At 37.8% G+C, this 22,054-nt stretch overlaps 1 protein-coding gene across 4 annotated transcripts in view; it reads left to right on the forward strand.

Moving 5' to 3' along the window:
- VTI1A (vesicle transport through interaction with t-SNAREs 1A) overlaps positions 1 to 22,054 on the forward strand; it is a 258,483-nt gene that overhangs the window by 155,923 nt on the left and 80,506 nt on the right. For 2 of the 4 annotated variants that reach the window (XM_042019326.1, XM_042019327.1), the window contains 2 exons: positions 1,289 to 1,359; positions 5,667 to 5,739. In XM_042019326.1, the coding sequence (XP_041875260.1) occupies positions 1,289 to 1,359; positions 5,667 to 5,732 (137 nt within the window). In that variant the 3' untranslated portion in view covers positions 5,733 to 5,739. The remainder of the gene's footprint in view (positions 1 to 1,288; positions 1,360 to 5,666; positions 5,740 to 22,054) is intronic. The other 2 variants (XM_042019324.1, XM_042019325.1) reach the window with 1 other exon arrangement.

Here is a 22,054-nt window from a genome sequence, read left to right on the forward strand (position 1 = left end):
TTGTGTTAAATGGATTTAAAAATAACATTGCTTGTCTCAAACTTTTAAAGTTTGAGGCGATTCTACTTTGGATTGTTCCTTAAAAATGGACTGTATCAATTAAAAAAAAAATCATAATCATGTTTACTAACATATGGGTGAATTTTTAATGATCCATTTTCTCAAGACTCCCTGAATAATGACATTTTAAGATCCCACTCACTCACCAGAACAAAAGCAAGGCATTTTTTTTGTTGTCTAGGAAAAAAACCCCATGTTTTTGTAGTTTTGCTGTTTTGGTGCGTATCTCTGGTAAGCCTGCTAAGTACCCTAAATGAATGTGCACAGAAATGCTGGTTGTCTCACACGTGCTGCGTATCCTGAGGCAAAGCTACAGCTGCTTCAGCTCCTTCTGCCTGCTTCCCCCTCTGTAAAATGGGAATGATTTAACTTATTTTTCTCCTTCGGGGAAATACAGGGAGGGTTTCTTAATATTTCTATGGAGCTTTGAAGATTAAGATCTCTTCTCTATACTTGCTGCTAATATTTCAGTGTTAGAGAAGCATTTGATTGAAGCTGTTTGAAGAGTAAAGTTTTGGCATCTTGTGTTGTCTTTGTACCATATCTTGAGGCCTCTCCACTATAATTTTGCAACCTTTGGTTCAGCGTAAGCTGCGGAAGCAAACAACCCCTGTGTAAACAAACGGTGATGACTATAAATTAATGTGTCTGTCTGCTGTTGAAAACATCAGGAGATTACAGCCTATCTCTAAGCCAGCCAGAAACAGTCCGTGGTGGAGCAAAGCAGACACCAGTAACTGGGCTGAGCCTGAAAAAGCTTTCATTTAAGCATCAATGGTAAATGCTGAGAGGCACTGAGAGTGGTTTTCTTCTAATATGACTTCTCAGTGTCTTTAGATGTACAAGGATGGCTGGTGTTTAAGCAAAGGCTTACTGACTTCCTTGGGCTTAAGGAGTAGATAGGAAGTATGAGCACCCAGCACCTAGAGCAAGTCTGAAAGTATTCTTGCCTTTGTTTCATAAATCAAAGGTCAGCATCAATTCCCAGGGCCTAGACAACCTCAAGAGACTGTAGAGGGATAGCTTCTGGTTTGATTTGCTTCTTCATTTTTATGTTGCTTGAAAAACTTAATATTTAATATAATGATGTATTCCTCTTTGCAGTTAGGAGGAGTGATTAGGCTACCACATGTATTAAATGCTGTTGCTACAATCTAACTTGGCATTTTAGGGCCTTGCAGTCACAAGCTGTATTTTTCATGATTTACATTTTAATTTTTTAATGCAGAGCAGATTGGACAGGAGATGCTTGAAAACCTCAGCCATGACAGAGAGAAGATACAGCGTGCTCGGGAAAGGGTAAGTTTGATAATAAGTAATTGCTGATTCTGCATTTTATTTGCATTGGGCAAGTTCTTTGTGCATTCAAAAATAATCCAGATGAGATATAACCACCATCTGCAGTGGAGAACTTACGAAGTATCTTACATGGGCCCCATCCTGCCAGGTCTCTCTGATGGGGAGTCACACTGTAGTCACCAAATCTGCTGTTGGAAGCAAATTTTCTGTTGCTATCACAGTTAGATCAGTGTTCTGTCCTTTGAAGGGTTTGTTATAGTGTCAGTTCCAATGACTTCCTGGGTTTCCTTTGAAACAGTTCAGTATCATAAGTGAGCTTCTAATAGTTGATCAGCCTTACTTTTTGTAGCTGAAGATGCAAATAACATCCCCTTAGGCAGGTCTGTGTGAAAGAGCTGGCACTGCTGCCCTGTGTCTGCAGCCAAGGTAACATATCTATGTCACTTTTGGCTGATGTGGCCTCCATGGGGATCAGCTCTACTCTGCAGAGATAATGGAGATGCTCAGAAGCCCATCCCATCCAATGTGTACAAGTTCTCTGAACTTCTGTGTGGGAACCCAGCCTCTCCATCTCTGCTTTCTGCTCACGGAACCAGGAGTTTCTGTCCATGACATGTTGTTCAGATACTTTCCCAAGTGTCCAATTTTGCCAAAGCTAGGTTCTCCCACGCATCTCTTAACTGACCAGTGGCACTTAAAAAAAACTCCTTTCTCTGTCCCAGGGAGTTTCTTTACCTGGATAGCTTTAATTGGTAAAGCATCCTTTAACAGCATTAATGAGGCATTTTCTGCCAGCTGTACCAGTTGCTTTCTGAAGTCCTGGGCATTAGCTACTTTAAAACACTAAATATACCTAAATCACAAAATGTAACTAAGAATTGTGAGGATCAACCAAGTTTTGTTCTGGCAACTTGATGTCTTATTTCACCTCTACTGCCTACCTCCCCAGTGACTGCTGAGTCTGAAATGCTTTTCTGTTTCTAGCTGGACAAATAAAACCTAGGCAATGGAGATGAATGCCATGTGTTCCTTTCTGCTGATGTTAGAATTCCCAGGGATATACTTCTGATCACTCAATGTACACATGGTTCATAACAGAACTTTTCCTTTTCATTGCTCTCCACCTGAGGAGCAAATTTCTTTGATGACAAACCTGTAAGATGCAAAGAACAAGACTAAAAATAAGAAGGGTATTCTAGGAAAGTGCAGTACAAATACACTCCACCACAGTGCAGTAAAAAAACCTCTTGTCATAACAGAAGATCTCAAATTCCAAGTTTTTTATCATAAGCCACTTCAAATATTTCTTTATTAAAATTCCTTTAGGGAATTCAGAAAAGTTCTCCAGTGGAGCCATATGGGTGGACCTGTCCCAGCTGTCTATATACACTCAGATAAACCTTTAGGGAAGATCCTGGATAATTTGGCAAGTTTTCCATTTTCTGGAGGTTTTTTAAGACCAGCGCAGATGATACTCTATCAATGCATAATAGCTGTACATTAAATACATGGAGTTATTGTCTTATCAACCAGGGAATAAACTTGTGTTCTGGAATGCAATTGTCAGCTTTAATACTTCAATGTTGGGAAAATTAGGAAAGCTTTTTTTATGAGCAAAATATAAATAAGTTAATATCTCAATAGTTTGATTAAATTTTCATATATGAATTTTCCTGTCTGTAGAATAAAACTACATTTTTCTTTAGAAGGCAAACAGAAGGGATAAAAGCTCTGCTACAAGTCAGATAGGTTAACTGGCCTGATACATTAAAAGATGCAACATTTTTTAGGAAAACATCAAAATTTGTCTAAGGCAGACAAGATATCAATATCAGCATCTTGTTCATCTTCCTGCTTTCTCATTATTATTCTTAATATTATTTTTAAACACCATGTGGATTTGCCATTGCTAATATCAAAGTCTGTTTCAAAATGTTTTCACTACAGCAGTTCTGTGAAACATTCACTATTTGAGAGGTTCACATTCCACCAGTTCCATTCCACACCTCTGTGGTGTGCTGGTATTGGTAAAGAAATGATGGAAGAACTGCAATCAGATAATCCAGTTTTAAATAAAAACAAACTTACAGTTTGAATCTCTTCATGTGGGTTTTTTTTCTGCCAGAGCAGGAAGAAAAGGTGTTTTCTTAGCATTCTCTTGGGAGGTAGCTAGAGATCTTCCAACTATGTGTGTACGTGTTTGTTTCTTTTTTAATGTTTCTTTCGCTTATTTTGTGAGTTTTTTATTACCATAAAAACATGAGGTCGTCTTGCTTAGAGGAGTTTGTCAAACCTCTAAGATTCAGCTTCCCCTTCCTAACTATCAGCACTGATTCTAGCTGTCAGGTAGAATCCTGCAGCAAGAGAGGAAAGTTAGGATCAAACATTTAATGGTAAAAAGGAGAGCGCTACTTTTCTGTGAAAAGGGAGGAGAAGCCCCAAGTGTTAAATGCATCTTTATGAATAATAAAAGACCAATGTAAAGCATACATTTGTACTTCAGATTCCCTTCTAGCATAGATAAGAACTTGGCTTTTTAATGAGCCTTTTAAAAATTATTGTGACGTTTTTTCTTCTGTTACTTGTGTCAAACCGGGCTAAACTGCTTTTCTGGAGCTTGAATTGTCTAGATGAATCAGGAAAAAATGAGGGAATGGCCTCCCTGGAATATAATACTCATCTTTGTTCCATCATAGCACATAATTACAGAGATCTGAGAGTCAGTGCAAGCCTTCCCACTGAATATAATATTGCTGAGAGCAAGACTTGATTGGTGTTATCCAGTCCCAGCTTCTACTTGGTATTTTCTTAATAGCTTTTAGAAGAACAAGGAGAAAATTTATGCAAAAAGGTTATGTGACACTGATTGCAACTACTGATTTCAGTAATCAATATTAAATCTGGTAGCAAATATTTACAGTATTGTGCTCCAGAATAGAGACTGGGTTTAATACTGCTGCTGTTCAAATATTCAAGATACAAAAGTGGCTTGTTATGGTGAAGGTGATTTGTTATTGGAAGACTGCCACTCTTCTTGGCACTGCTACTGTTTTGATGGATTTATAACACAGGATGCATTTTGTCTACTACACCAAAGTTTTTTCAGTTAGAAGTCAATGACTCAGGTAATCCTTTCAATCTGATTTGATAATGAAGAGGTAAATATTCAGCTTTCATAAGGACAAGAATGTTTTTATGTATGTACACACAGCTGTGTTTTGGGGCATGTTAGAAACAGTGGTCCCTGCTATTTCATAACTGAAATAGTCATAATCATTACATTCTCTTTTTACTGTAGATTTTGGTGTCCCACTGGTTCCAAGATGTCTAAAATGTCAAAAGATGTCTCTCCTCTAGCTGCCAGTGGCAGAAGAGGCAGTAGGAGAGTAACTCCATTCTTCCTATAACCTTCTCCATTTCTGGATTTCCTTTGGTGGGACACTAATAAACACAGGAGGAGAGGGGACATTTTAACCCCTTTTAAAAAGCAGTAGAAGTAAACTTGAAGTTCCTTTGCTTCATGACTTCTCATCTCCCCAATTTCACTTTTTACCTATTTTGCAATATTTTTGAGAGCTGTAGAACAAGAACAAGCTAATTAGGTGTAGCTGTAAACTGTAGGTTTCCTTTGTCTTAATAAACTACAAAAATGGTTGCTTCAGTGAGTGAGAGTTCCTTATATGGAAAAACTCCACCATATATACTGTACAGCTGTTCCTTGTGTACATATATATCCTATTCACAAAGCATTTGAGCAGCTAGGCCAGAGGTGACTGCTGTAAGGTCAGTACAAGTTTTGTATTTAAGGGGCAGTATAGACATATTTCTTTTACACAGAATTGCTAAAAGGATCTATTTTGTATTTCTGTTTCTTTCTTTCAACTGCTGTCTTTGAAAAGCAGTGAAAGAAAGATATGTTGTTCTTTTCATAAAGCATCAGGAACATGGCATATGTGTCTCTTCATCCCTTGATCCCTTCACTAATATAGACGGCCAATACTCATACACATAGGAATTATGGATACCAATGTACACAGCTTCTGTCTGCAACCCTTTATTTGTAAAGCTTTTGCTCTTCATCCTGAATCCCCTTTGTTGCCTCCATGACTTACCTTCCCCAGGTTTCATATTTATGTAAGTGAAAACAAGACAAAATATTTTTCAATTTCAGAGTTTTGGTGGCTTTATGAGCTTGTTGTGTACTAAACCTGAAGTTGATTGACTCAGATGACTGTAGAAATACCTGTCCTTTGTACAGAATGGGGTACATGTGCCTTTTACCTTTAATGGGACTCTTTTTTCCCCAGCTTAGAGAAACAGATGCAAACCTGGGGAAGAGTTCCAGGGTTTTGACGGGAATGTTGCGAAGGTAAGGCCAAGGTAGGGACATTTCTACTCTTTCTTTTCTTCTCTCCCTCTCTGCCTTTATTTTCGGTTTTCAACATTTTGTGAATGTACCTGACTTTCTTTTGCCCAGGCTGCTGTGTAGAATGTCTTCAGATGATAGAAGGGTTTGTCATGCCTATGGAAAGAGTTTTCTGTAGCCTGAAGGATAGCTCTTGTGTACTGATTTCTGATCTTTGTTTCTTTGTATTTGTTCGGGAGGTTTGGATGTGTGTTCTAAAATTAAGCCTTTTTGATGATGGTTTCCTGTGTTCCTTCTTTTTGAGTGATTTCAGTGTTTTGATGGGGTGTTTTGCCTGTTAAAATGAGAAAGTGGGTAAATGTTTTGGGGCAGCATAAGTTTATGTGCAGAGAAAAGTGTTAAAATTATCAATTCTACCTAAGTAGATTGGGCAGGCACGCTGTCAACCCTTGTGGTTTTAGCATGTTTCTTCCATGCTTTCAGTATTATGAAAATTGTCTGTGGGATCAAAATGAGGTGATACAAAAAGGAAAATTATGCAATGTCCTAAAACTCTGCATAGGACTGAAGGGAGGGAGTTATCCATTGACTGCTTCTCCCCTTAAACTTACATCGGTGCATTTTCAGACAGATTTTTTTGAATTAGTGGCATCTCTGCATATGTCTTCTTTACTCAGTGAAACAGCACCTGAGCTTCTCTGTGATGTCCATATTTCTGTATATATTCAGCTTCCTGAAGAAGAAAAGCATCCCTCTAATAAGCACAGTTTATAATGAGTTTAGTGCATCCTCTGAAGAGTTCAGTCTGAAATTACCCTTGCCACAGGCTTTTATGTTGTGCATTTGCTTAATGCACTTTGCTTTAAAAAAAAAAAAAGAGGAGAAATTTTTAGGAGAGTTGTTGAATTGCCACTTTGCTTAGGACATGTGAAAACTGGAATTTTATAAGTTGTTTTTTAGCACAAGCTTTATTTCTTCACAAGTCTCCTCAGAAAAATACCTTTGTTAGTTCCTTGCATACCAAATTGACAAAGGTTAAAATGACTGAACCGCATGCCTTCATTCCATGGATTTCTTACAATTCCAACTCCAAAATGTAACATATAAAATTCTCTGATTAAGAGTAATATGTAAATGACACAAGCTAAATTCAAAATCCTTGGAGGAAGGAAGTGGCAATTGAAAGGGATGGTTCAGTGACTGTAGACAATCAAAATAAACTATAAAAAAAATGAAGGAAAAGAAAAGACACCAACCAAACCCAAGTCTCCCCTGGAAGGGCTCTGCGACATGAGCTGTAACAAATATTCTGCATATGTCTCCATTTTGTCAAATCTCATTAAAGGGGTTTCTTGCTTTATGCCAATTGAGCTGTCCAAAAATCATTCATCATTTTAGTGTAAAAAAAATCATGCAGTTATTTAAATAATATCATATTAATGTTAAAGTTCAGCTGTCATTTAATAGTATGGCTTAATCAGACATAGCATTTAGGAAAAATAGTTTTTTCGGGCTTTACTTGGCTTTCAGGTTGGCAGATTCAAATAAGGATTTATGAGTTTCTAAACCAATGTATTCTTTCCATGTTTATGCTTGAGGTACCCCAGCCTTTTTTGCAGCACCCTGTAGTCTGTTATTTTCAATAAAATAAAGTATCTCCTCATATTGTGTTTGAATACATTTGCAAGTAATTTGGAGAAGCTGAAACAAAAACATATGCTGTAACCTTTGACTTTGTTTTGTGTTTGGGAATCACAGTTAGGAGTCCTAGTTTATAAGTGTTCCATAAGCCAAATGAAAAATACAATCTTTCTGAAATATACTTGGGCTCTTCTTTTGAGACAAAAGGATTATGTAGTCGAACACCACGATGGCATGTTTCTGAGTGTCAGAAAGGCACTGGATTTCCTTTTCCTTCAACAAAAATGCTGAGCTGAGTCACCCATCTGGATGAAAGGCAGGTAGGATTTAAGCTCAGTTCAGGTAAATGTGCCAAAAGCAATGCCAGCATAGAAGCTGTTTGCAGTAGACAATTCTCAGGATGTTGCTTAAAACCACATAATTGACAGACCTACCGTGAATATAATTTGTTTGTGACTGTTGGGTTGAAAGGTCTAGCATTGTCCCAGCCTCAGCATCATCCCAATTTGTTTAGTTACAAGAATAATCATAAAATAAAGACGCCAAGAAATCAGCATGTATTAGATAAATACAACTGCAAGAAATAACTAGCACAGATTGGCAGTTGTGTCCTAATTTCTGCATACTTCAGTACAAACTACACAGTGTTTCACATAATTACTGGAACCAATAAAATAAAACACTGGAGGACCATTCTCCACATCAATATTATACAGAAAAGGTAATGTTAAACTGAACATTGCTCAATGTAGTTGCTATTCCCACGATATATATTTGCTGACATGCTTGAAGTGATATGCCATGCTAACACCCTGTGCTTCAAATTAATGCCTAACTCTTTCTAATTTTACTGTCTGGGAAAGGTAAAGCAGCATCTCTTTTGAATCTGGCTGAATATATTAAGAGATCAGGTATTTTGATAGCCAGAGGGCTAAATTACTGCCTTTGTATGACCTAAATTCCCTGGCCATGTGTTTGTGCATAACATGTTCTGGAGATGGAGAATAAAAGCAGGGACAGGTTTTGTAGGTTACCACAGCTCACTAAGGAAATCAGTGGCATAATAGGGACAGGTCTTCCTATCCCAGTTTGCTACTCCAGCAGTAAGGTACCCAGCCTTATGTTTTGGCATTTGTTGTCTCCCTATATTTTGGGTATGTGGGTAAGAGTATTTTTGTAATAAGTACTTTTAAATATTCTCACATAGAAATGACCTATACACTCATGATTTATTTTTTTTTTTCTGTAGCAGCTACTTAGGTTCTGCTATACTAATACATTCTTCTTATGACATGACGACTAGGATCAGGGGGAATGGCTTCAAACTGAAAGAGAGTATGTTTAGATATTAGGAAGAAATTCTTTATTGTGAGTGTGGTGAGGCACTGGAATAGGTTGTCTCAGGTCTCTCTCCCTTGGCCTGTACACCAGTGTGAGCTGGGGAGCGGACAGTGTGCTAGAAAGAAGCAGAAAAGAATGTGTTCTGCAATATCTTCAGGGTTTTGCCCATATCCTAAGCCAATAGCCTAGAAAAGCTTATAAGAAAGAATTTGGAAAGTCTCCAAGCCACACACGGCCCAGTGGGAAACAATCAAACCTAAAAGTAACCAGATAAAAATTTCAGTAGATTTGAATCTTTTTTCAATTAGCGGATAAGTTCTGTCTACCCCCCTTTGAATTGCGGGAAAATACTTTAGAAGAATAGCTGCTACACTCCAGAACAACTTCTTATCCTGTCTGTTTCACTGGGAAATTTTTATGCCAAAACTACTCTTTTAGTCTTCAGATTTCAGTGTTCTGGATTGTTATCAATGATGTTTTGAGAAGCTTATGAACACACCTGCATTTATAAAAGAGACTTTTAAAATTTGATTCCCAACAGGACAGAGACACTACCTCTGTCTGATAGAAATGAAGCAGTAAGGGTTCAGTTCAGCTCTCAGGTAATAAGTTATGTGACTTGCCAACATCTGCATGACTGCAGTCAAAAATGGAATGGTAGTTCTGGTCAAGCTTCTTCAATCTTCTTTCCAGGAAAATTCTGGGAGTCCTGCTTCTTGCATCACTGCTAGTCAAAGTTTGTTCTATTTTTGAGCTCCAGGATATTTCAGACCTTGCAGGTGTTTTTCAACATTTCACAGAATTGTAGCACAATTTAGGTTGGAAGGGACCTCTAGAGATCATCTGGTCCAACCTCCTGTTCAAAGCAAGTTTTTTAGAGTAGGTTGCTCAGACTCTTCTCCAGTCACATTTCAAGCACATCCAAGTTTGGAGATACCAATGCCTGTATGAACAATCTGTTCCAGTAGCAGCTGAAATAAGCAATTATCCAGGTGTCTCACTGAAATTTCCCATCATCCAACTTGTGTCCATTGCCTCTGGTCCTAAACAAAAGTGATTTAAATCATGGTTTTTAGGATTGGCCTTCAGAGTTTGGGCCTGGATTGCAGTTTTTTTCTAGTACAGCTTCAGCAGTGGTGATGTGGTGGTCTTTGGGCTGAGGCAACTCTCAGTGTAGGGCAGTTCTTTAAGCAGGGCATGGGGTGCTCTGCCTCCCCCACTGACCTGGGCCATGGCCATCCAGCAGTGTATGCACAGGACTTCTTATATTGCTTTATCTCACTCCTAGAGATCTGCAGAGTTAAGGATGTCTGTTCTGTCTCCTTGCTTGGCTAAAAACCCACATTTCCATATGTTAAGAACAGCAGCAGGGACAGTGATGTCCGTGTGGACACAAACCCAAACAAAGAGTGAGTGTTACCACTGCCTTTTTCCCTATTTCCCTACCAATCTCTGTTTCCATCCACAAAATCCCGTGACAAAAAACTGATTTTCTTCTGAGCTAAAGCCTGTCTCAGTCATACTTGGCCATGACTGTTGAGTCTCTGCAGTTTCCTGAAGGCAGGTCTTTGTATCACCGATGCAGAGTGGAGTTTAACATACAGCTACATTTGCCTTGTTTTCATGCTAATAGAGGAGTTCCTCTTTCCAGGATATTTGGTCTCAAGCCAAAAGAAGTTTGAGAAGAAATTGTTTCAGCAACTTTTTTCGTACCTATATTTCTATTTTTACTTCAAGATGTATTTCTACACTGAAAAATGATTGAAATGGTAAATCCTCTAGCAACATGTCTGCTCCATGTTGAATATTTACAGCTGCAGCTGTTTACTTCAGTAATTTAAACCTTGATTTGGGAACATATTTAAGCATATGGTTAACTTAAACCAGAGGAGCAATTCCCTTAAATTGAGGGAGGCTGCATAAGGGGAGGAGTAAGTGGCAGAATGATTCTGGGTCATCTCTTGGGGCAACACAGCTTTTATTGTGCTTCTTGCAAACCATGTCCTTAATATTTCTGTTGTTAACTGGAAGCCATAAAATACACATAGGGTATTTTAGTGCTTGTTACTGTCAGTATAATAACTTTTTTATGATTTTTCTGACTTTCAAGCATTTAATATAGTTACTTGATTCTTATATTATTGTACATTTGTGTTTTGTCATGCAGCTAACATTTATCAATTACAAAGTGTTGAATCTTTTCAGAAGGAAACTGATAAACTCTGTGGTGCTGTTAATCACAATCTAGTCCTTGGATGATGAACATACAGTTTGTTATTCCAGATTAAACCTTGGCATTAATTAGTACCTAGTCACTCCTCACTTTGAGTCTGACTTTAAAAAGAAACCTTGTTTCTTTGTTGAAGTGATGGACAAAACATCTGGAAAACATAAATGTGTTGTCAGCAAAATTCCCAAGGGTGAGCATTCTTCATCATTAGGAGTACAACCAAAAAACAGGAAATGTACCTCTAGGTCTGAGCAGCAAATATTTTAAAATAGTATGGGACAATGTGGGCTCCCTGTCCTTAGTGTAGGTATGATGTAATCCAAAACATGTCAGATGAATTTCTTGCTTTTAATAATCAATGGAAAACCATTTTCTAAACCTTACTCATCTTTCTTAGACTGTGTTGTGTGCTGTTTCCACAATACTTTTGAAAAATCTTGCCCTACTTTCAATCAGTGTTAGAAATACTGTTCAGTTCATGCACCATGGAGGGTGCAGAAGTCTTTTGAGCTGCTGCTTAACCACCAGCATCAGAGTACATGGAGAGTTTCAGGCCAGAGGTACTGAATGCCTTACAGAAAGGGACCAATTTCAACATTGCAGGCATGTAGTTGGGATTAGTTTAATGCCACCGTAGCCTTTGTAAACCTTCATCTCTAACCACCTAAGTGATACAGACAGAGTTAAGTTTTCCAAACCTGGAAGAAAAAGATCATCATGATTGATCTTTACATCTAGTAACTTAAATGCATAGGATAAAATAAGTCAGTGTTTTAATCTCCATGTGCCCCAGGAGCTTTAGAAGGGGATGTCCCTCATTCAGTGAGGTAAGAGCATTTATATGGTAGCATTGTTTTATTTTTCAGATTGTTGGAAAGCTTTATCCACATGTCAAGCTGCCTACACTATAGCCATTATGAGCAGGGTTCTCAGCATTCTTCAGACCATATTTCTAATTGTCTTTTTCCATTCCTTTTTGAAGTGTACAATGGTCTTTGTTCTGTCCCCTCCATTCCCTCTTTTCTATCATCTGGAATTGCTATCTCATTTATTCCCCTTCTGTCTACTCGTGTCCAGCTGAACAGCTGGTAAGAACATTAACACACAGTTGTGTTTCTGCAAGAAAGCAGGATCCCAATGGATAATTTTCCTAGCTAGTCCTAGACTGCATATACCACCAATGTAAAGCATCGTGATAAGTGAAGTATCATGTAACCCTTTGTGGTTGTTTCCTGTACTGGGATATGTTGGCTACCATTAAGCAGCTAGAGCCTAAAAAGGTTCAGAGTGAAACAAAAGGCATTTCACAGTCAGCATTGCCATGTCTGAACCACAACAGGTATCCCATGACATGCTTCCGTGAGAAGCCATGTCTTATATCAGCATAAGCAGGGCAGGGCTTTCCTGCAGTAGTTACAAGGAGGTTCCAGTAGGATGAGTTCTCTCTGACATGATATTCAGGAACAGTGACGGTAGTGAATGTATTTTGAATATGGTAGGATTGTTTATGTGAAGGAGATAAAAAACTGTTAGCAAAAGCTGACATTGGCAATTGCTGAAATAATTGGGGACAACTCTTGAGAAATCAATTAAGTCAAACTCTTTAAGGCCAGTAATTGATTGGGGATCATGTTTTTGACACCACTCACACTATAACTGTGAAAGAACAATACAGGTTGAATTTTACACATTCCATTTACTGCAGAGTGTTTGAGCCATAAATTACTAAATGTAACATTTTCTGAACACTATGTATGATATCTTGCAACCTGGATCACTTCATTTTAATCCATATATTTACCAAAGGAAATAGAACCAACTTGGAAGTGATTTCAGAAAAGTTCCTCCCTTTGTGTTAAGGCAGGATTGACTGACCCTGTTTTAATCCTGACAGACATTTGTTTGGCCTGCTCTTCACTGATGAACATTCCCCATCTCTTCAGTCAGATATTTCCAAGTTTTCCCTAACGTTTAACCCAAATCCTTTTTCCTGGTTAGACAGAGATCTTTTATGTGCTGGTGCATTTGAGGAGATTTCTGGTGACTTGTGCTGTGGAAAGAAATTTCTGCTCAACTTTTCAAGAGTTAGAGAGCATAAATAAAAGTGTTCAGAATTAAATTAGAGTTTCTAGTTTTCATCAAGCCAAGCCTTTTGATGGGATACAGGAATGTAAAAATGGAAGACTTGGATGCTGTTCTAATAGGCAAATCCTGGAACCTCAGCCTCTCCAAAGAGTCTCTTCATGTGTAGGTGTCACAGAGTTTTGCAAATAGAGACACCAAAATTAAATCATTCTCATAAGGTTGCATATCTGGACTAAAACTAGACTGTATACTACGCTGACTAAAAGCAGCATTTGAAACTCAAAATCTACAAAATACCAAGATTTAACTTTTTTGGTGGCACTTCTAAACACTTAAAGAAAAAGACAGCAATTGTGTCAAACAAACATCATTTTAACTTACTTCTCCCACCCTTGCCCATAGACACACCAGTATTTTGGACAGAGATAGTGTTTGGAAACAAATGGAGGAATGCAAATTGATTTGCTTAGTCTTCCATCAGGTAAAAAACCTCCTTTGTGTGTTCTGAATATGATTTCCAGTGGCATTTTGCACTTTTCTTGCCACACTTGATTGAAATTGTTGGCTTTTAATAGAAGCAAAGTTAATTTGGCTTTCCAGCATGATTCTGATCACACACTAAGGACTTGATCTTTAAGAAAACAATGAAGTCATCAAACTGATTTAAAACTGCTGTGATATCAGAATCTTGTCCTTATTAGCTAATCTTTTTGACTAGATCATTTTCAATCTAGTTCATAGTAGCAGGTCAGACTTTTGGCTGTGCTCAAGAGGCATAAGAGATTAAGTTTCAAACAACTGGGAAAAGGAAAACTCAGCTGAGTACAATTTCTGTTCAAGTCAGTCAGGGATGTCCTACCACAAACCCCAGGATCTGAACCTGCAAGTCATGGTTGTGTGGGTAGTTTGCTCATCTGTAGCCCTAATGTTGAACAAGGAACTCTTTCAGTTTGAGCAAAGCTTGTTTGGGGTGGGTGGGGTTTTGTTGTTGCTGTTGCTGTTATTATTGTAGTTTTACAAAGAAGGCCATAAATTATGACTTTGAGGGATCACTCAGAGTTTGTTGCAGATAAATAAGTGGTGCTGTGGGACAAGACCAAAACTGAGGAAGAATTTATATCCCTGTTAGCATGTAATATGTTGTATTGGACCTTTAAAACTCTGCAGAAGAAATGTTCACACATCACTAACCTGCTGAGCAGCTCTCTGAAGAATAACAAAGTCATGAATGAGAAAGTGTGGCCATACAGTGAGAGATTGTTTAGTCTACTTGGTGGTAGGAAGGATGAAAATTTCCTGATTCTGACTGGCTCTTAAACTAATATGGAAGATCCAACCCAAGCCATTCTATGGTTCTGTGACTTGATTGAATCTAATCAAGAAGGCAAAGAAAAGTCAATGTGGAAATGGAGAAAAATGGGAAAGACAGAGAAAAAGTATTTTTCCATAAACACTGGTATTTATGTTCTCTGCAACATTTGTGTAGCTCTAAAATAATTCATGCAGTATCTCACTGTGTGGCATTTATTACCTCAGAGCTCTTGTTTAGCTTGGAATTTGCTATATTAACCAAAGCATAACCTAGAAGGTTTTTGTAATATCTGTGAGTTAGAGCAAAGTCTTCATCTTTTCTTTTGCTTATTTAGTAGATGTACTGATAGTTTAAGATTGCAACACTACGTTTTTTTCTTGAAAAAAAAAGGTATCTTAAAGTTATTTTTGCACCAACTGCCTGCCATCCTCCTGATAAAAATGCTTGTGCAAGTGAAAAAAAAAACAAACCACCATTGTTTCTCTGACATGCTTATCATGGCCGCAAATAATGCGTTTAAACAGGGAATTGTTTGAGAAACATGATTCTGAGTATGTCCAATCTTGCCTAGATGTTGGGAAGCATATGTTCTACTTTATCCATGCCAAGAAACTTCCTTGCTACTTTCTGTAGCCGCTGTATTTTTCAAATGCAGTTTTCAGCGTGAATGGCACACGCGTGTTGATTGTGAAGGTAGCATTCTTTCAGTACGGCCTTAAGCTAATTACTCTTAGTGGCAGTGGGGCTTTGTACCTCATTTGTGAACAGCTATTTAAGCTACTACACCAGTACAAAGCAATGTTTCACATTACCAGTTTACCAGACTATTACACCATTGTGTTTTTCCACTGTAGGTGGATGGAGAATATGAGCCATCTGTTTTATTTAATGATATAATCAGTAAACAATATATGCACTTTACACATTTGGTTATTAAAGATGCCCATATTGTTGGACCCTGTATTTACATTGTAAATTGGCGTATTCACACATCGGCTTGTTCTGGTGTCAAAGGCTTGCTGTGTTCATAAGCTGGTACAAAGCAAGCTCAGTAACTGCTCAAACCCAGTGCAGGTGGTCGAGCTAGTTGCCACACAGATCAAAAGTCAAACAACTGTGAATCTTCCTTTGAAAAGGCATTTAGAGAGACAAGGCTGGTCTTATCTTCACAAACAAGAGAGAGTTATAGATATACATCATGAAGTTATGAGAACAAAAGGGGGTTTCATAATCACTCTGCGTCAGAAAATCCAGTACTGCAGACTTTTGTGAAGACATCTTTGAAATATAAAGAACATCTTATTTTCCTGGACAAAATTTAAAGGACTGAGTCTGAATTATTAAATACAAGATGGTTCAGTCATTTCAAAACTTTGGAGACAAGAAGTTGCTTTCTCTTACAGTTGATATAATTTAATTTAATTTTCAGCAAAGCTTCAGCAGAATGAAACAGACAGTAACAGCAAAGCCCAATCTTATTCAAGGGATAGAGGTGAATGGGTATATTTGTGCTAGAAACAAAGGAAATTGGTTGATATTTCAGTTTCCCCAAAGTATCCGTCATGAGTGCCAAAAAATAACCACCAAAATATATTAAAAATTCATTTACAAGTAAAATCTTGTTTGCTGGCACATTTTTAAGGAGGCAAAAGATTTCACAGTCCTGTATTCAAACAGTAACGTTCATTTTACTTAAGATGCCCAGGATTTGAGATCGTTATTGGAGGACTCAGTCTTGCTTCTCATTGTGTTTTATGAGGAAATAGAATTGGGTTTATCACCAGCTGAAGGCCTGGCTGACATTGATGGTAGGCAGGGAGGGGAAAGAGCTTGTGGAATTCGTGTGGCTGAGAGTGAGTTGACAGGTCCACAAGGCTGAAGGAGTCTTGAGCTTCACATCACAGCGTGGTTCCTGTTCATTTTGATTTCTGTCCTACATAATGCAGATGTAGTCAGAGGCACTAGGGGTATACCCACTAACAAAGTGTGTCTGCTGAAGTGTGTTCACTTTCCATTTACTCCTAGAGACATGAGGAAATAGCTTTCAAAGTCTTTAAATCTATTTCAAAGACAAGCTAATTATATTATTGGGGGTTTTTTTAATCTTGAGGTATGAAGAAAGATTCTTTTACTAGGACCTTTTTATGCTGGCATGGACTTTAGAGATAAAGTATTTTCAAGTGCATGAGCAAAGAGAAGAAAACATGTCATTTTATGAGCTATTATAGATATTTCAAAATATATATTTTCATAGTTAAAATATTTAAAATTGTACAGAAGACTCAGCTATAACTATTCCTTTTATAGTCTTTTCATAGGTATTTCATGTAAGTTGAATATTAAGCATTGGCATGCTTCCATAGGCTTCACAATGTATTGCCTTTTGATTTTGAGATATTGTGTAACTAACTTATTCCTAATCTTATAAAGGGCTTGAGGTTTTTTTGTTTTTTGGGTTTTTTTTGCTATCCCAATCCAGTAAAAACAATCAGAAACTTGGCTACTGATATTTGATTCTTAGCTTTGTCCTGGGTATATCTTGGGTAACTGTGACCACATCTGTTTCTGTGCATCTCTAAAATGAGGATAATGTTCCATATCGCAGCAAAGCATTCCAAGAGCAAATGCCCTTAATTAATCTGTGCATGGTCCTCACATGACCTAATGAGAGTTTGTGAGTGATAGACTGACTGGTAGCGGTGCCCATCCTGATTTGGAGTCGTGGCTTAAATGGATTTAAAAGGGGTGAAAGAGAACCATGGGAAGAATTTAGGCTAGAGGGATGTGGAGTATTTGATTTCCCATAATAGTCCAAGTACATACCTCATCTCCTCAGCTATTGAATGTAGCTAGGAGAAAGAGGAGGTATCAATTCTTTGCTGTCTTCTCCAGATATAATTTTGAGGGCTACAGGTGACAAGCTTGTCTTACGTTGGGTGACATTTTTGGTTTGTTGTAGACAGAAAAGAGCATTTGAGTTGGTGCAACAAATAGAATTAACACATCCTTGGAGACGTAATGGTGAAGTGTGTATATATATACATATATATATATATAAAAATATATATATGTGAGCAGTAATGTTAAATTTTATGTACTAGCCCAGGCAACTTATTCCTTATCAATCTCTCCTTACTACTTCTGTCAGAAATTATGTTCCTACAGCTTGCTGCGGACTGCGATGTATTATTGCTGGCTGCTCTCAATCTGAAGTCAATCAGGACTGTGCAAATGTCTGTTAGGTATTTTAGGGTTCCTCAAAGCAGAAACAGATCCTTACAAATGCAATGTTTTACGATTTACTATCACAGCACTGCTATTTCCTTGTCAAAGGAGGTGTGGAGGAGAGACATGTAGGCTCAAGGATGAAGGTAGACAGTTTCCCTGGCCAAAATTACCTTTGTCACCATAACCTCTCACCTGTGGAGAAATAAAAAGAAACGTAGTTTGTTACAGAACATGGGTGGGGTAAAGCCACGGAGATACTCTGGGAGTACATAAAAATTCTATCTCGTGTAGTAACTCAATGACCAAAAACGTACTAGTGAGCCTTTGAAATGCCAGTATTTTACTGGCAACTCCTTGTCCAACTCCTGATTAAAAAGAAAATAAAAACATGGATTTCAATTGCATTTTGTTGAAATATCCACTGAAATGATGGTGGTCTTAGCTGTAAAGTTAGAAGAAAGGTTGTTAGACAGTTTGTGTAGCAGGCACATGTGGAAAGCTGGAGTAGAATGAGGTCTGAATGTGGTATCTGGTAATGATGCTGTAGAGTGTCATTCTCATGAAGAGTGTTCTTTATAGCACGTCTCTTGTGCTGGTGCACTTGGTTGGTCATATTTTCATGGCCATCTTTGCATAATTGGATAATTAGTAAAGCTCTACCAGCAAGGAGTAAGAGAATCAAGCTCCCACATGCCAGTTCCATCTGATGATTCCTCTTTGAGGAATCTAAGTGATCAAATGAGATGAATCATTTATAATTCTTCATGCAAGGATTGCTCACAAGGAGTTAGTAAATTCCCAGTGTCCTCTTTGGAGTAAGATGGAATATTTGGAATTATATTATACTCATATATGATGTTACACAGCTAACACGTGTAGTATTGTTTTGGAAGAAATTTCACAAACATTGTTTGCAGTGCTCAAGATCCTTAGCAGTCAACTAAGGAAATAGGTATCTCATCTCAGAGATGCTCACTGTAAACAGACAACACAGGTGGAGTAGGGAATGCTGAATGAACCCACACTCTTTTTCAGGCATCAGTTTTTGTATGCTTACAATTCTGTTCTTTGAAATCAGTTGAACACTTTGTGCCCAAGGGCTTGTTCTCTGAATCTGGGAGGAAGAGCAGGTGCTCAAGATACCACAGAAAAGCTGTTTTATAAATGCAGAGACTAGCTTACAGTACAGTTTCTGTTTTGTCCTCTTGCTCCACTGACCCAATTAAATACAGGTTTAATAGGAAAATATTATTGTGACTGAGCTGGATAATAGAGATTGGTTGAGAGGGCTCTTAAACTTGGCCCTAAACTATTGAGTTCTGAGACTCACTTCAGTTTGAGACCCACTGTACCCTGCTTTCTTTGATCCAAACCCTGAGAATATGTATCATCACTTAAAGGAATGAACTGCTTTGTGAGGAAGAAGCCAAGAAGTGGCCCCAGAGAATGCCTTCCCACATGGAAAGCCACCACCCCCTGATTTGATGGCTTGCATGCTAATGCATCTTTCAAGGGGGCCTCTTTGTCCCGCATTGTTAGTTATTTGGCTCTTCTTTTCTTTCAGTCTTAATTGTCATTAGTGTGTTGCTTTTTTTTCTCATAAAATCATCCGGGGAATACTAGTTTATTGCATATTGTTGTGTTTGTCTAAAGACAATTGCACAAGCTCGAAACTTAATCCTTATAATCTTTCCTACTAGGGAGAGCTTGAGATAAATACTGTTGTATGCTTGGTGGGAGTGGGTCTCGACTTTTTGATCATCCATGTCTAAATGTTGAGTAATACTAAAGGGAAAATGTTCTCAAAACATTCCTTAGATGATTATTAGATTATATTTTATGTTTGATAAAAACTGGAAAATTGTATAAATATTTGCTTAACATCCCACCCCTTAAGCAATTTATTTCTTTTCTGGCCTTCAACCCTCTTGCTCAGTGAAATTATATCAGTCACTTTCTGTTTATATTCAGTTTCACTTTGCAGTTTTCATGCGTGTGTAGTGCGATTCCCCACTGCAGAAGCATATTTAAATAATAAGTGGGGAATAAAGAGAAAAGAAGGGAATTTTTTAAAAAATATTTTCTAGTGTCTTCCCACATTTTAAAAGTAAACAAGTAGCTATATTATGCTGCATGCATCTGGTGTGCTAATAACTAGTGTTACGAGAAATTTAAAAAATTATTTAGTCCTGCTTTTCTATGAATTGTTTGTCACACAGTAAGTTTATACATACTATGTTCCAGTGGCTGCTGTTAAAATCAGCCTTTGGCAAAAGCAAACACGTGATAGCTTGTTCTTACAAGAGGAAATCGCTTTTGCATCCTGAATACTATGTGGTGGTTCAAGTTTTCTGGAAAGAGCCAACTTTTTCATATAGGCAGCAGTCAATGCTCACATAGGTCAACTGTTTGGCTGTTTTCTCTCATCTGAATTTTTCATTTTGGATCAATATAGAGAACAAGTCTCAATATCACAGACATCAGAATGAATGCTAGGTCATGTTTAGAGCTCGATTAGATGGGAGGAGGGGTTTAGGGTAACATTGTATTAGGGGGAAAAAAACACCAGGGTCAGTAAATTAATTTTAAAGATTGGAGACACACCTCTGCACCAACCAGCATTGAAGCATTTCTGTTGTAAGTGCAAAATGGTTGTTTTAGATGCAAGAAGTCCTGGAGTTTCTCTTGAGTCTTCTTTCTCTTCCACCATGTTTTTGCAATTAAATACTGGATGAAAATTATTTTTCCTTTCCTTTTGTTTTTTTGTTTTGTTTTAAATGTGTAGCAGCTGACTTTTCCTCTGCTGGCTCACTGGGGCACAGAGACAAACCTCTTTTCAAGGAACAGAGTTCCAACATTGTTGTTGATTATTTTATTGGGAAACCATTTCTGTGGCAAGGCAGGCTCTCCAGCTCCTTGATGAAGGGACAAAAACATGAGATACAAGTGTTTTAGTCAAATGTAAACCCCTTTTCTCTGTAATGTGGATAGACTCACAAAGAAAGTAGACATGGAGACATGCATGTCCTCATCACACTCACGAAGACCTGAATTTGAAGAGCAGCCAACCCGTGACAGACACTCCTTTGGGAACACAAGTGGCCTTCTTCAGAGTGCGACCCATTCTTGGTACTTTCCACAAAGTTGCAGTTGAGATCTCCTGCTCCTTGTGGGACAAAGAGCAAGTTTACTTTCCAAGACCTCTTTGTCCTTCTTTTTTCTGGCTTACCTCATCTTATTTACCCAAAGTTTGAGTTGCATTTCTTGCAGGAGTCTTGGGCTTCTTCTCCATCCCCTTCTGTGGTTTCCACAGCCTGTCATTTGGAGATGGTTTTGACATCTTTTGACAAACATATTCACTTAGAATCACAATGTGGTTGCTCTGAAAAAAGGCATCATTTCTTTTCTTCCTTCCTCTTTATGAACTGGAGATATAGTGTGTAAAAGCTTGGTGAGAGTTCACAATAGCACTTTGTCCTCTTTCGCATCATTTGCCAAATAACTACTGTTGTGGCAACAGCTGTAACCAAGCATGGTGTCAGCTCTTTTTGCCATAACATGACTGGATGTCAATAATTTTAATATAATGTGAAACATACTCCCAGGCTGTGCAATGAGGCATCTGATTATTAAATTGCTTGAAATGTCATCTGGGTTTTTTTGGGTTTTTTTTTTTTTTGCATCAATTCAGGTCTCAGAACTGGACTGTGTTGTGATTAAAAGAAAAAGAACAGAAATTTCTCTCATTATAGTAAGCATTTCCAAGAAAACTCTAACCCTGAAGCAGACAGCTCTGCTCTGCTTACATAGACAGCAACAGCAAAGGCTCTGTGAAGGCTGTAAGGGGTGGAGGTTATAATTGTGTCTCCCAGTTGTTTGCTGCTCTTTATTGCAGCACTTTCTCCAGTGACAATAAATGCTATTTATTTTTAGGCTTCTTTTTCTGAACTACTTATAAAAAGTGAAAGGTAGGAACCTGGTGAAGCATTTGCTTTTAATACATTGCTTACATTGTGCTCCAAAGCACAATATTCAGCGTTCTTATTAATGATTGAAATGTTAGCATTTAATTGTGTATGGCAATTAAAAAGCTCGACATTACTAGTTCTTGGGCTGAGTCCATTAATACAGCAAGTATTAGTAAGAAATATATTGAAGAAGTTGAACAAGGTCATAAATCTTCTGCGTGCAAAGAGCACCTAATGCTTTTTTTTCCGAGCCTCTAAGAAGTAGTTTAAAAAAAAAAAAAAAGAAAACAAAATCTTGTGAGATGAATAGATAAAAGGCTTTCTTGGTTTAGTTATGTCAGTTTGGCTTTTTCCTGTAATTGCTGGGGTTGTTTTGTTCCTAAAGAGGGAACGGATGCCAAGCTGAAGAGGTAATTTCTGAGTAGTGTTTCAAGATATTGTGAAAGTTCTCAACTTTTCTGTAATAAGAAAAATAACATTTCTCTAATGATGTCTGTTTATTGCATATTGTTCTTCTGTGTGCA

The sequence above is a fragment of the Corvus kubaryi genome, unplaced genomic scaffold (genome assembly GCF_017639235.1).
Source record: "Corvus kubaryi isolate FWS band 111438036 unplaced genomic scaffold, C.kubaryi_AGA036_p1.0 138, whole genome shotgun sequence".
Lineage (NCBI taxonomy): Eukaryota > Metazoa > Chordata > Aves > Passeriformes > Corvidae > Corvus > Corvus kubaryi.